At 49.2% G+C, this 12,253-nt stretch overlaps 1 protein-coding gene across 8 annotated transcripts in view; it reads right to left on the minus strand.

Annotated features, from left to right (window-relative positions):
- The window catches only part of NDRG4 (NDRG family member 4), a 90,868-nt gene that overhangs the window by 39,877 nt on the left and 38,738 nt on the right, over positions 1-12,253 (minus strand). For 2 of the 8 annotated variants that reach the window (XM_073307345.2, XM_073307343.2), the window contains exon 1: positions 671-840. The exons of 4 other annotated variants lie outside the window; for them this stretch is intronic. In XM_073307345.2, the coding sequence (XP_073163446.1) occupies positions 671-691 (21 nt within the window). In that variant the 5' untranslated portion in view covers positions 692-840. Of the gene's footprint in view, positions 1-637; positions 841-12,253 lie in introns of those variants that run through there. 2 more of the 8 variants (XM_073307344.2, XM_073307341.2) reach the window with 1 other exon arrangement.

Consider the following 12,253-nt stretch of genomic DNA (forward strand, 5'->3'; position numbering starts at 1 on the left):
TACGTTTGCTGCTCAAGGGGACGATCCATCACGCTGCGGCGGGGCTCGTCAAGCCCAGCCCTGCGCATCTCGCCTCGATGTTACAGCCTGCACAAGGTTATCCACTACACCCGCTGTAGTGCTCCCCCCCGCCCCAGCAGTGCCTGTTGTCATTTGCTACTGCAGTCCCTGCAGACTGCAGAATGTGCTTGGCTTTGATGGCTGCTGATACATGCAACAAGCCACGCAATGCCCCCCATCGCCCCCCAGCCAGCCCGCAGACCTCTCAGGACACAGGCATCACAGCTGGGAAAGACACATGCAGGGATGGCCCCGGGACTCCAGGCATGCTTCCCTACACCTCATCTCTCTTGCCCGAGAAAGCTCCTGAATTCATTTTCCTTCCCTCAGGGCTGCAAGGACCAAGGCGGTTCTCTGCAGCTCCCGAGCCTAGTGGGGACGAAGCCTCAAGGATAATGCTGGGGACTGGGCACCCCTGCTTGCAATTCAGGGGTGGGGGGAAACGGGGAAATGCACAAGTTAGAAAGCAGGGTGAGATTTCTTTGCCCTGGTGCCTGGGCTGGCTTGTGAAAGGCAGCCCTGGCTGGTGCAAAGACCCTGTGTGGATCATGGGTGTTGCTGCCTGGGAAATCCCTACCTGACACTGGGGAGAGGTGGGGGCTGTACCTACCCCGTCCCAGCACTCTGGCATCGTGAGGAGCTCGTCCGGTGCAGATTCCTCAGGGGAGAGAAGGTAGCACTGGTGACAGTGGCCCACCTCCTGAGTCCCTGTCCTGAGTGCGGAGAGCTGACAGCCTGGCTATGAAGTCAACCTCTCGGCTTTGATTTATAAACCAGCTCCATCCCCTTTATTAGCCCCTCCCATTGCCCCATTCTCCCTCCACCAGCTCTGGCTTAGGAATTGTTCCTTCTTTTTTATTGCAGGCAGTTGTTGAAATGGAGCCCAGGAGCTTAGCAATTGGCTGCTGATAAAATTATGCATGCTCCAATTGGCTCAAAATACCCGTTTAAGAAAAAAACAAACCACTGCAGATCATCACTACGCCCTCCATCTTCCTTGCCCTGACAGAGAGAGAGACACACACACACAAAAGGACATGTGCTGACATGCATGCACACACAAACACAGAGATGGAAACATGCACAAGCATACATGCACACAGACCCACATAACAGGAAGTATATTAACATGCATGCATGCATCAGAACGCCCAGAGAGATGCAGCTCCACAAGGGCATGAGCATGCCTACATGCAAACAGACACATGCCCACAGAGACATGAAAAATGTGCTCACGCACAACCCCACACAGGTAGGGACACAGGTACACGGCTTCTCTAGTACACGGTGCATTTTTAATAGGCCTCACTCTGTTTGCTGTGATAGTGCAGAGTGGTACCCGTTCTGAGAGCAGTGGCTCTCAACCTTTCCAGACTGTACCCCTTGCTGCAGTCTGATTGGTCTGGAGTACCCCCAAGTTTCACCTCACTTAAAAACTATGTGCTTACAAAATCAGACATAGAAATACAAAAGGGTCACAGCCCACTAATACTGAAAGATGGCGGACTTTCGCATTGTTACCCTATAAATTACAAAATAAATCAACTGGAATATAACTATTGTACTTACATTTCAGTGTGTCGTATAGAGAGCAGTATAAACAATTCATTATAAGAAATTTTAGTTTGCACTGACTTTGCTAGTGTTGTAAAACTAGGCAAATGTCTAGATGAGCTAATGTGCCCCCTGGAAGACCTCTGCGTCCCCTTGCTTAAGGACCACTGCTCTAGAGGGACTGGTTCAACCTGCTGAAACATCAGGAAGGCTGAGCTGTTAAAATCCAGTGGATTCAAGTACTTTGCAGGAGTGGGGGTGGCAGGGGGGGGGTAGATCACCAAAAGAAGGAACCAGTGAAAGGGTCAACCTGGAAAAGAGGCCACAAAATCTAGGATCCTTAAGAAGGGGCCTTTGCATACCTGGATGGCTCACTGGCACCTCCACTCCTCATCCCTCAGTGCTCAGCATCTGTCAGCATCAGACCCTGCTCCTTGCCCAGTTCATTCTCTGCTGGGCTTCCCCTCTTGACTGCAGGGCTAGGATTGCTTAGCCCAACAAGGGGGCTGCTTTGGCCAGGGAGTCAGAGGGCAAGCCCATGACTCAACGCCACAGTGGGTGGATGTGACATTACCCGGAATACAATCTGTACTGCTGAACAGCTGTGTCCCGTTGGTTCTCCAACCCGGGGTGCCTTTCACACTGCTTCGCTGTGAGAACAACCACTCCAGGTCTGTTCACACACAGCTGCCAGTGTGCAAAATCACTCCTAGCTGAATTACACGAGTGCTTCTAGCCAGCCACTCCTGAATTATATTACAGAGACACCAGCAAATTCTCAGTCCCAGACTTGTCCCCAGGAGTGTGCATCTTGTATTGCCCAGCTCTTTCCTTTGGACAATACAAGCTCACAGAAAGTCCCTCATTTTGTTAACAGAAAGTGATATGCACAGACTCTGGTATCTCAAATGGAGTTTTCCCACACACTTCAATCCAAACACAACTACAGAGAGACACATTTTAAGTGATTACAAGTAATGAGGCTGGCATAAAAGTCAGAATTGGTTGCAAAGAAATAAAAGGTCAACGCAAACTACTACCTAACTTAACAAGCTACCTGAACTTGAAGCAAAAAGTTTTTCCTCACCACATGCTCACAGCAGTCTGGCTGCGTCTTTTAGACGGGACCTCTTCCCCAGTTCAATGATGCTTCCTTTGTCTTTCAACCATTGTTGATGCCATGAATAGAGATGAGGGAAGAGAGGTGATTTGGGGCCTCTGTTCCTCATTTGTATATCTTTTCCTTCTCTTTGAGAATCATCTCTAGCTAGGGTTCAGGCGACAGCCAGTCTGTTTACATGGGAACCCCCAGCTGTTCCACTGCCAAAAACGTAAATTTCTCACTCCCCCCCTTCTTCCTGCCAAAGAATGGCCACTTAACCAGGTGATAGTCCATTCAATTGCATTGACACCTGGCTGAGGTGCCAGTTTGCCTTTTGTCCCCGAGAAACTGGTCAATGCCTGCTTTTCTAAAGTTGGAGCATGTCTCAGTAAAATCATACAATAGAATTTTATAACTTTGCATACAAATTTGCCACACATATTGTACCAGGACAATAATGATCAGCCAATTATAAGTTTTCAAGTGATACCTCACAAAACATACTTTGTACAAGATTGATCATAGTTTTGTATAAGTGGTGAACGTAAAGCTACAGACTGTCACAGTGGGAGGAAGGGTTGTCAATGAACTCCCTGGGATCTGTCATTTTCATTTTCGACAGCCCACTGCACTCCAGTCTGGAGAGCTCCCTGAATGGGGTGCTGGCTCTGAGACTCCCACTGGGAATTAGCCCGAGATCTCCAAACTCTTTGCACATGTGCCGCCAGTGAGATTTTTATCCCTGGTCTCCAGTGGCACAAGGCTAGTGAGCTGCGCTAGCAGCTCCCCTCCTTTCCTCTACCTCCTCCTCTCCTCTGCAACGCACTGGCAAGCGGGTGATCTTAGCGAGGTCAGCGCCAGGTAACTCAGCCAGGAGAAAACGGCAAGCTGGCAGCTTTGAGCATCTCAGTGGTGCTGATCCCAGCTCAGCTCCTGGCCTTCCCCCTTCACTTCCTAGCTGAAGTGTGGGAGAAGGAGACTGATGGAGTGAAGAAAACCCTGATAAATAATATTCAGGATGCTATGGGATTAGGGGATGCATCAGAGTGGGTTACATAATTAAGGAGTCTGGATTTCCTTGGGAAAGTCATGGGGGGGGGGGGGAAATCAATATCCCTAGTCTTTCCTGCCTAAAAATCCATTGGAGACACCAGGTGGGCGAGGGAACCTCTTTTATTGGACTAACTTCTACATATAAAAATCCATCGCACATTCTCCTCCCGCTGACGTAGCTGCAGGGCCTGGGTGAGGATTCTTGCTGCCCTAGGCAGACGCCTGGCCCTCCCAGCCCTGCAGTCACACACAAACGAGGAGCAGCATCTCCCTTGCTGATGTTTTGCTGCCTATGTGTTAGAGAGGACCCTGCTGTGCCAGTTCGGGGAAGAGGAGCCGTGTCAGTCCTCTGAAAATGACTCCCACGTTGCTGTGCACTGCAGAGGGGCCCCGCAAACCCTGACCTGCTTTCAGGGGAAGACCAGCCAGTCTTTCAGGGACAGAAGCAAGCACAGCTCTGCTAACACACCTCAGCCATGAGCTGCAGCACCACATGCTGTTCCAGACCAGGCTCCCACAGACCTGCCCATGCTCCTCCATCCTGACCTGCAACTGCCCCTGCTAGGCTAGCCATCAGCCCAAATACAGGCCTGCTGACACACCCAGCTCTCAAGGTGTCAGGGCCCACAAGCCATGCTCTGGAATGCCAACCCCCTGTTCAGCCACTGTACTGACATTCCAAACCCTGGAGAGCGCTCTAGGGGGCTCAGTGCCAAGTCCCCAGAGTCCACCAATAGTGCCCTACTGCACGGTGGGGCCTGGAGAGAGGTGCAGTCCGGCTGGCCAGCTACTGATGTATAACCAGGGCCACAACCCCACTGTCGATCTAAACTGGCTGGGGCGCTGCTGGGGCGCTGGGCACTGCCCCAGGGTAAGGGGAGCTGGTGGATGTATGGAGGCGCTCCGCCCCGGCTCAAATGGCTTATTTTTGCTGAGTGACGCACCGTGCCAGGGACATGCAAATCAGTTCTGACAGAGCAAAAATCCCTGTTTGCGACTGCTACTGGACCCAACAGTCAGAAAACCTTCCCCTGCTGTCTGCCATCACCCCTCATCACAACACCACCTCGTTACAGCTGTAGCCAATGATTTTAGGTTATTAGTTAATCATAACATCACACCATAAATGACCAACATGTCATGTCATATGTGATGGGTTCGGTCACAGAGACCCCCTTGGGACTGTCACCTGACCTGCTGAATTTACCTCTGAGCCCATTTTCCCTGCCAGCTTGGGACTCCAGAACCCTGCCTTGTTGAGCCAGACATGCTAGCCACCTGCAAACACAGACCCAGGTCTGGTCCACGCCCCCAAAGCTGCAGACTTTAACCAAAAACTGCTCAGCAGGCTACCTTCCTGCAGCATCCAGACACCCAGTTCCCAATGGGATCCAAACCCCAAATAAATCCATTTTACTCTGTATAAAGCTTATACAGGGTAAACTCATGAATTGTCCGCCCTCTATAACACTGATAGAGAGATATGCACATCTGTTTGCTCCCCCAAGTATTAATCACTTACTCTGGGTTTACTAATAAACAAAAGTGATTTTATTAAGTATAAAAAGTAGGATTTAAGTGGTTTGAAGTATTAACAGACAGAACAAAGTAAGTTACCAAACAAAATAAAACAAAACACGCAAGTCTAAGCCTAACACATTAAGAAACTGATTACAGGTAAATCTCACCCTCAGAGATGTTCCAATACACTTCTTTCACAGACTAGACCCCTTCCTAGTCTGGGCCCAATCCTTTCCCTTGATACAGTCCTTGTCGGTTCCAGCAGGCATCGTAGGTGAAAAGCAGGGGCTTTCTCATGACTGGGACCCCCTCTGTCCTGTTCCACCCCCCCTTTATATTTTTGGCACAAGGCAAGAATCTTTTGTCTCTCTGGGTTCCCACCCCTCCTTCGAAATGGAAAAGCACCAGGTATAAGATGAATTCCAGTATTAGGTGACATGTTCACATGTCCTGTGAGACCCCCCCTCCATTCTTCCAGGGCTGGTCCGCACATATACAGGAAGGCTTGCAGGTAAATAACCCATTTACAACCAATTGTCCTAGTCAATGGGAGCCATCAAGATTCTATCTTTATCATTATCATCATTAATGGCCCACAATTTGCATAGTTACAATAGGACCTCAGAGGTATACTTCATATTCCTAGTTTTAGATACAAGAATGATACATTCATACAAATAGAATGAACACACTCAATAGATTATAAGATTTGTAATGATACCTTACAAGAGACTTTTTGCATAAAGCATATTCCCGTTACATCATACTCACACTTATAAATATAGTTTTATAAAGCATATGGAGTGCAACATCACATCATATATAATTACTGTATGCTAATTAGTGTTAAATTGTTGGATTATAGAAGTATGAGACTGATCAGCAGTCAGAAGGATTAAGTATGCATTAGGTATCTAAGTAAGTAGGGCTGAACGTAAGGCCTGTAAGATTTTATGTTAGCCATACCAGGCCAGAGGTGGGCAAATTACAGCCCGCGGGACCATCCTGCCTGGCCCCTGAACACTTGGCCCGGGAGGCTCGCCCTCGGCCCCTCCCCCGCTGTACTCCCTCCCCCACAGCCTCAGCATGCCACGTTGCGGGTGTCGTGTATTAAACTGCTCCGCGTAGGAATGTGCTACTGGTAGCCGTTAGGGAGAGCAATTTACTACGCTACACAGGCCTCTGGGCGGCCGGGCAACACTCTGGGCAGCACGGCTATAGCACCGCCAGCCACCGGTGCTCTGTGCTGCGCAGTAAGGGGGCAGGGAGCGGGGGGGTTGGATAGAGGGCAGGGGAGTTTGGGGTGGTGGTCAGGGGGTGGGGTGTGGATGGGGTCGGGGCAGTCAGAGGGTGGGGAACAGAGGGGGTTGAATGGGGGCAGGGATCCAGGGGGAGCAGTCAGGAAGGAGGGGGGGTTGGATTGGGCGGTGCGGGACAGTCAGGGGCAGGGATTCCAGGGGCGGTCAGGGGACAGGGAGCAGGGGTGGTAGGGGATGGGGCAGGAGTCCTGGGGAGGAGGGAGGTGTCAGGAGGCGAGAAGCAAGGTGGGGACGGATAGGGGCCGGGGGCACCGCCTCCCCTAACTGGCCCTCCATACAATTTCCGAAACCCGATGTGGCCCTCAGGCCAAAAAGTTTGCCTGCCCCTGCCATAGGCTTAAGAGAAGGCTTGACATACGTAAGTGACCAAAGAATGATCCTATGCCACAAGATGATGGGAAAAGAGGTCCCAGTGGGTGATACTGCAAAAAATCAATAGTAAGAGCAATGTTTTGCTTACCAGATACTCGGTAATCATATTTTTCTAGCACATGCCATCACCACGGGGTGCAATATGTGCATACCTGCGAATGAGGTATAGTCAGAATCGCATTATAAAAAGAGTGGGACAAATTGAGCTCCCTATGGGAAACTCCAGCAGGAACCATCCCTTTACTGATGATCAAACCATGAGAGACCCATCAGACCCTGACGCGATCCAGGAGGACGTGAGTAACTTGTGCACAGGTCTTGACCCATGCATATCCAAATTCTATCATCATAACTTTAACTGTAACTTTAATAAAACTTGTAAAACGGACTAGACCTTCAGATCTGTCTGGGTAGTGACACTCCACGCTCTGAGGGCAACAAATGGCTCAGGCTGTTTCATTGCTGTGTGGCCTTCCAGGCTCAGGCTGGAGCCCGGGCTGTAGGACCCTGTGAGGTGGGTGCACTCCTGGAGCTGGCCTCTCAGCGCAGAAGGATCCACGCCCCACAGCACCAACGCTGGAATTCACACCACCAACCTCCAAGCGCTAGTGCCCAAAATCTGACTCCTGGCCTCCGAGCACAACCCGAGGAGACACAGATGAGCTAACAGCCCAGTCTCCTTGGCTAAAAATATATGGATCTCCCATGCCAGAACAGAATCAGGATTAAGCAGTTGGTAGTAAACAGGCAAGTGTTTCGGTGCCGCTGCCCTCTCCTGGATGGTATCGGAATGGCAGTACTTGTGCCATACCCCCCGTACTACTAACGCTCACTGGCGATTCACCTTTAGCTGAAGCGGTAAAGGCCTATGCTTTTAGAGCAGGAGAGCCTGAGTTCTACCTCCGCCGACTCAAAGAGGCCACGAGTGGCTGGTGGCTGTAACCTAATGACAACTAGGAAGGCCAAAGGGGTGAGGGGTTTTTGTTTTTTTTAATTAACCATTCTTTTATTGGCTGCAGCTGTTCAGGGGACAGCAGATACCCCCAAAGAATCTCTAACCTGCACATCTTGTGGCTCCTAGGTACTGCCCATGGTTTACTACATATTTTATTTCTTAGAAGGCTCATTTAAATTAATGTGAACTCAAACAATCAACAGATTTGCTTGCAAATGCTCAGAAAATGGATTCTGTCTTCAAAGAGCCAGCACTGGAAGGTTGGAGAGGACCCAGTGTAGCATCCACGCTAACACAGAGGCTGCAAAACTCAACTCGGCCTTAATTACAAATTCAAAGAGGTTCAGACCAGAAAGTACCATTATGATCATCTAGTCTTACCTACTGCATAACAAGTGTTTAAGGCCTTCTTTCCTTCCGTCTCCACTAAAAAGATCTTTTTAACACAATGAATATTAACCAGGGAGAAGGATCTCAGGCCAGAATCGGGAAAGAACAGGTTAAAGAATACTTAGATAAGTTTGATCTATTCAAGTCGGCAGGGCCTGATGAAATGGACACTAGAGTACTTAAGAGACCAGCTGAAGCAACCTCTGAATCATCATCATCAATCATCTCTGAGAACTCCTGGAGGATGGGGGAGGGCCAGGAGGGCTGCAGAAAGACAAACAGCACCTATCTTCAAAGAGTGGGGAGAGGGGGACCCCAGGAATTATAGAGCAGGCAGCCCAACTTCAATACCCAGAAAGAGACTGGAACAAAGTATTAACCAATCAGTTTGGTCAAACGTGGAGAATAATGAGGTGCTAAGGAACAGCCTGCATGGATTTGTGAAGAACCATTCCAATCCAGCCTAGTTTCCTTCTCTGACGGGGTACCCAGCCCAATGGATGGGGGAGAAGCAGTAGAGGGGATACAGAGGGAGTTCAGAAGAAGCCTTTTGGCACAGCCTCGCAGGAGCGGCTCATAAACAAGCGAGGGAAATGGGATGGAGATGAAATTACTAGGAGGTGCGTGCACAACTTTGCCATACTCCCAGAGTCACTGTCAAACTGGCAGGATGGATCTAGTGGGCTCTGGGACGGGGTTTACGACCCCTTGCTAAGGCTGGGAGAGGCTGGAGCAGCACTGGGCCAGGAAAGCTCTGTCCCACTGGCACTGCCCAGCTTAACGAGAGCTCCAGCAGCCCAGGCCGGAGTGGGGAGGAGAGAAACCACTTTCAGGAGCAGCAGGAGCTCGTCCTGAGGAGGCCTGACTGAGTCTTTTCCCCCTCCTTGGAGGCCGCCCCAGAGACATGGAGAACCACTTGCAGGGCACCAGAGGGTCCCTGCATCAGCACTGAGATCCTGGGGGTTTGGAGCAAAGAACTACAATCAAACAGCAGCCATGCCTGAAACGGAGACATCGCGTGGGACAGGAAGAGGCCCAGGGGAAGGTGAACAGGAGGTGGGCCAAGCGTAGGCCAGCCTGTGCTGTCACATCTTCAGAGCCCTGACCTAGTAAAGGCCTAGGTCCCCCTACTCATCCCAGATTCCTCTACGCCTAGCCCTGGGATGGCAGGACTAGAGAGCTACCAACAAGAAAGCGGATCCAGCTGAACCCTGTCCAGGGGATGCCAGACACATTGAACTGAAAGACTAGAGCAGCAGGCCACTACGCCTGCTGACCAGACAGCCCACCCCACTACAGGATCACATAGGAATCTGTCTTGGGACCGGTATTAGTCAATATTTTTAATTAATGGCTTGGATAATAGAGTGGAGATAATGCTTATAAAATTTGAAGATGACACCAAACTGGGAGGGGTTGCTACCACTTTGGAAGACAGGATTAGAATTCAGAACAATCTTGATAAATTGGGAGAATCGGTCTGAAATCAGCAAGAAGAATTTCAGTAAAGAGCAGTGCAAAGTACTACACTTGGGAAGGAAAAATCAAATGCTCCACTACAAAATGGTGTAACTGGCTAGGCAGTAGTACTGATGAAAAGCACCCAGAGGTTATAATGGATCACAAATGGAATACAAGCCAACAATGTGATGCAGCAGCGAAAAAGGCGAATATCTGTCTGGGGTGTATTAACAGGAGTGATGTACGTAAGACACAGAAGATATGTTCCACTCTACCCAGCACTGGCGAGGTCTCAGCTGGAGTAGTGTGTCCAGTTTTCAGCACCACATTTTAAGAAAGATGTGAACAAACTAGAGAGAGTCCAGGGGAGAGCAAAAAAAATAAGAGGTTTGGAAAACATGACCTACAAGGAAAGATTGAAAGAACTGGGCATGTTTAGTCCAGAGAAGAGAAGCGAGAGGGGACTTGATATCAATCTTCAAATATGCTGTTATAAAGAGGACAGTGATAACTTGTTCTCCATCTGCACTGAGGAAAAGACAAGAGGCTTAGTCTGCAACAAGGGAGAGTCAGGTTAAATATCAGGAAAAACTTTTAAAACTGTAACGACAGTTAAGTGCCGGAACCTGGAAAAATCATGGAGCAGGTCCTCAAGGAATCAATTCTGAAGCACTTAAAGGAGAGGAAAGTGATCAGGAACAGTCAGCATGGATTCACCAAGGGCAAGTCATGCCTGACTAATCTAATTGCCTTCTAGGACGAGATAACTGGTTCTGTGGATAAAGGGAAAGCAGTGGACGTGTTGTTCCTTGACTTTAGCAAAGCTTTTGACACTGTCTTCCACAGTATTCTTGCCAGCAAGTTAAAGTAGTATGGGCTGGATGAATGGACTATAAGGTGGATAGAAAGCTGGCTAGATTATCGCGCTCAACGGGTAGTGATCAATGGCTCCTTGTCTAGTTGGCAGCCGGTATCAAGTGGAGTGCCCCAAGGGTCGGTTTTGTTCAATATCTTCATAAATGATCTGGAGGATGGTGTGGATTGCACCCTCAGCAAATTTGCAGATGACACTCAACTGGGAGGAGAGGTAGATAAGCTGGAGGGTAGGGATAGGATACAGAGGGACCTAGACAAATTAGAGGATTGGGCCAAAAGAAATCTGATGAGGTTCAACAAGGACAAGTGCAGAGTCCTGCACTTAGGACGGAAGAATCCCATGTACCGCTACAGACTAGGGACCAAATGGCTAGGCAGCAGTTCTGCAGAAAAGGACCTAGGGGTTACAGTGGACGAGAAGCTGGATATGAGTCAACAGTGTGCCCTTGTTGCCAAGGAGGCCAATGGCATTTTGGGATGTATAAGTAGGGGCATTGCCAGCAGATCAAGGGACGTGATCGTTCCCCTCTATTCGACATTGGTGAGGCCTCATCTGGAGTACTGTGTCCAGTTTTGGGCCCCACACTACAAGAAGGATGTGGAAAAATTGGAAAGAGTACAGCGGAGGGCAACAAAAATGATTAGGGGACTGGAACACATGACTTATGAGGAGAGGCTGAGGGAAGAGAAGAATGAGGGGGGATTTGATAGCTGCTTTCAACTACTTGAAAGGGGGTTCCAAAGAAGATGGATCTAGATTGTTCTCAGTGGTAGCAGATGACAGAACAAGGAGTAATGGTCTCAAGTTGCCGTGGGGGAGATTTAGGTTGGATATTAGGAAAAAAACTTTTTCACTAGGAGGGTGGTGAAACACTGGAATGCGTTACCTAGGGAGGTGGTGGAATCTCCTTCCTTAGAAGTTTTTAAGGTCAGGCTTGACAAAGCCCTGGCTGGGATGATTTAGTCGGGGATCGGTCCTGCTTTGAGCAGGTGGTTGGACTAGATGACCTCCTGAGGTCCCTTCCAACCCTGATATTCTATGATTCTTACCAATCTATTCGGGGTCCATATTGCATTAGCTCTATGAAAGGGTTATGTATGATTATGTTCTACTCCATGGGAAAAGGGGGTTATGACAGCTCCTCCTGGCACTAAAACCAGTGATGAAGATGAATCATTGAGACTGAACAACCCTAGAGAAGTACCACTCCCTGGAGGGGTTTGCAGAGACTGGTTCAAGCTGGTTTTCCAGAGATGAAGAGACAAAGAAAGGGCTTTTGGGCATAAAAGGATGAGCATTTACTGAGACAGGGCCTGAGACACAGCAATGCTGATCCAGCAAATGGACAGACCTTCTGCCCGAAGGGGGCCCCCCAACCCTGGTGGAAGGGTTGGAAAGACTTTGGTTGACGAGGGTCCCATGAGAGTGGCCCCCAGTGAGCTTTAAGCATACTTATATAAATATATGTTCCTATAGGTTTTCTCTGTAATGTTTTTACCTTAAGAATAAATGTGCTTGCTTAGAAGGAGCTGTGTGGTAACTGTAATTGCTCGCAGTTCACTGCCTGTGGAGAGAGAAAGCAAAGCACA

This window comes from Lepidochelys kempii, chromosome 12 (genome assembly GCF_965140285.1).
Source record: "Lepidochelys kempii isolate rLepKem1 chromosome 12, rLepKem1.hap1, whole genome shotgun sequence".
NCBI classification, from domain to species: domain Eukaryota; kingdom Metazoa; phylum Chordata; order Testudines; family Cheloniidae; genus Lepidochelys; species Lepidochelys kempii.